Source organism: Prunus dulcis, chromosome 1 (genome assembly GCF_902201215.1).
Source record: "Prunus dulcis chromosome 1, ALMONDv2, whole genome shotgun sequence".
Classification (NCBI taxonomy): Eukaryota; Viridiplantae; Streptophyta; class Magnoliopsida; order Rosales; family Rosaceae; genus Prunus; species Prunus dulcis.
Genome location: NC_047650.1, coordinates 21281980 through 21284938, shown reverse-complemented (window position 1 = coordinate 21284938; position 2959 = coordinate 21281980). Strand labels below are relative to the sequence as shown.

General features: G+C 39.8%; 1 protein-coding gene across 1 annotated transcript; it reads left to right on the top strand.

Annotated features, from left to right (window-relative positions):
* The first annotated feature begins 383 nt into the window (after window positions 1-383).
* LOC117616282 (protein FAR1-RELATED SEQUENCE 5-like) lies at window positions 384-2738 on the top strand. Its single transcript, XM_034345546.1, has one exon. It carries the CDS (start codon window positions 384-386, stop codon window positions 2736-2738), a length of 2355 nt encoding a protein of 784 aa, XP_034201437.1.
* The last annotated feature ends 221 nt before the right edge of the window (window positions 2739-2959 follow it).

The window sequence follows — 2959 nt, the reverse complement described above, 5'->3', positions numbered from 1 at the left end:
ACAGTCTATTTGCATTATTGTCGTGCAATTGCCATTATATGTGCACAATTATGAAATGTAGAATCTCTCAATAAGGACTTCCTTCATGATTGAATTGTATGTTTATATTTCTACTAAATGCAATTGATGTGTATCCATTTATTTTCATATTAATTATGCCATGAAAGACATGTTGCCTATTTTCAGGAAATGGATGCAGAAGCAAGTAAAACGAATGAATTCAGGGCCAAAACTCTGTCCCTAACAGTGAAGGTTATTTTGCAGAGGCTGAGTCACTTGAAGAAACTGAAAATGTCCCATCTTTACAGATTTTGGATAGTAGAACAGAAGAAAGTACTGAGAAAAGCAGACAGTTTGAGTGTGATGGGTTAAACTTCCAAAATATGAGCATTGGGGATTTATCGGAGAGAGAGTTTGCAAAAGTTGAGGAAGCAAAAAGATTTTACTGCAACTATGCTCTTGCAATTGGTTTTAGCATAAGAAGAAGTCGTTTGAGACGTAGCGAGGGTGGGGTTGTGATGGGAAGACAATGGGTGTGCTCAAAAGAAGGGAGTAGATCAAAGAAATGGACGAATAGAGATGATATGGTTCGTACACCAAGGAAAGAGACTAGAGAGAATTGTCACGCTACATTTGCTGTGAAGTATTGTCCTAACCAGGATGCTTATATTGTGACTAAATTTGTAAAGGAGCACAGCCACCGACTTGCTAACTCACATGAGGTGCCTTTTCTTCGTTCGCACCGGTGTGTTACGGAATCTAACATAGCACAATCTATGTCTATGAGAAAAGCCTCTATTAAAACCAATAGGACGTACGACTATATGGTTGACCAAGCAGGTGGATACAAAAAAGTGGGGTTCACCAGTAAGGATCTATATAACAGGATGGATTTCGAGCGTCGACAAGTGGTATTGGATGGTGATGCACAAGCAGCAATAAGCTACATGAATGGCAAGGCAATAGCGGACCCGAAATTTTTTTGCATGTTTAGTGTAGATGAGGAGAATAGATTGGCAAATTTGTTTTGGAGAGACTCTCAATCTCTACACGATTATTGTTGCTTTGGGGATGTGGTGATACTTGATAGCACGTACAAAACCAATGTATATGACAAGCCTTTAGTGGTGTTTGTTGGTGTAAACAACCATAACGCGACTACAGTTTTTGGTTGTGCATTTCTTGTTGATGAGACTGCTGATACATATCGTTGGGTACTCAGAACTTTTTTGACTTCTATGAAGGACAAGAAGCCTGTATCTATTGTCACGGACTGGGATGACGCAATGCGCGTAGCGATTGATGAAGTTTTTCCCGATGCACATCATCGTTTATGTACATGGCACATCATGAGGAATGTGAACACCAATGTGAATACCCCAGAAATAGTAAGGGAGTTTAGCTATTGTGTGCATGGTGGTTTGACACCAGTAGCTTTCGAACAACATTGGCAGCAAATGATAGATACGTATGATCTAAAAGGCGATTGGATCGAGATGATGTATCATAAACGGAAACGATGGGCTGAAGCATACTGCTCGGGGCATTTTTTTGGTGGGAATACCACCACACAACGTGTCGAGGGTATGCATAAGAACTTGAAGGATGGAATTGGTAGAGGCATGAGGTTAGTGGAGGGTATTCCACGGATTGAAAGATCGTTATTGAGGTTGAGAAATGAGAATGTGAAGGATGACTTTGATTCCAACAATTCACATCCACTCCTTCGCACGCACCTCCGATCACTAGAGGAACATGCAGCTTCTATTTTCACTCACGACATTTACAAGTTGATAAGAAATGAGATAAACAAGGAGGCAAAATTAATTCTCGTGCAACCCGTAAGAAACAATGAAGATCCTCGTGTTTACACATTTTCCAAATTTGGAAGACCCGTTGAGAAATGGACTGTTGTGTACTACACGAAAGAGCAACATCTGCAATGTTCGTGCAAATTATTTGAATCCAGTGGAATTCCGTGTTGTCATATGTTTGGAGTCATGAAATGTGAGCATATGGATGAAATACTTCCGACCTTAATAATGAAGAGATGGACAAAGGATGCAAGACGTGGGAGTGAAATTGTAGTCAAGTCTGATGATGTTCCCCACGAAACTATTCAAATGGCTAGGTTTGGGTCATTAAGCGTTGATTTTAACAAGCTTTGTTTTTATGGGTCACAAACAGAAGTCGCTTACAAGAGGCTAAAGGCTGAATGTGGGAGATTAAATACTTTGGTTGAGACATGGAAGGAGCAACATGAGCAAACTAGTCTTAAACTAGGATGCCATAATAATGTTGTAAGAGACCCCATAGTTGCTAAGACAAAAGGAAAGCAAACAACGGGAAGCAAAGGCAAAAAGGCCCCACAATGCGGAGAGTGCAAGGTTACTGGTCACAACAAAAGAAACTGTCCAAATCTCATTGTTGGTGAGGGAGGTAAGCGGAAAAGGGGTTATACAAGTGACATGAGCGATATTCTTTCTAGTTTTGGACCAGAAGATGATACAACTGTTGGGAACAAAACATTTTATTCCTCCTCGAGTGCTGTGCATGGGACTAAGATGTTGTCCTCTTCTTATACACCCCCTAACTCGGGCTTCTCATGTGGCGAAGTGTCTAGTGGCTCCACTCATTACACCTCTGATGGTTTCACCTTTGACACACCCGAGTATAGTGTATTGGAATCACAATTTGACACACAAGCCTCGCCACGTAGGGATCGTAATAGATTTTAGGTTCCATTCACCCCAATAAAATGACATGGATTGTAGTACTTCCACTATATATATGGTTTAGGTTTTATGTATGAAATATTCACTACAACCATATTGTTCATGTATTTCCCCAACTTTTGGCATGACATATATCATTAGTGTTATTTTGTATCTATGTTAATGTTACATGTAGGAGTTTTGATACATTAATATTGATATTTTATTATGCATTTGCATGATTA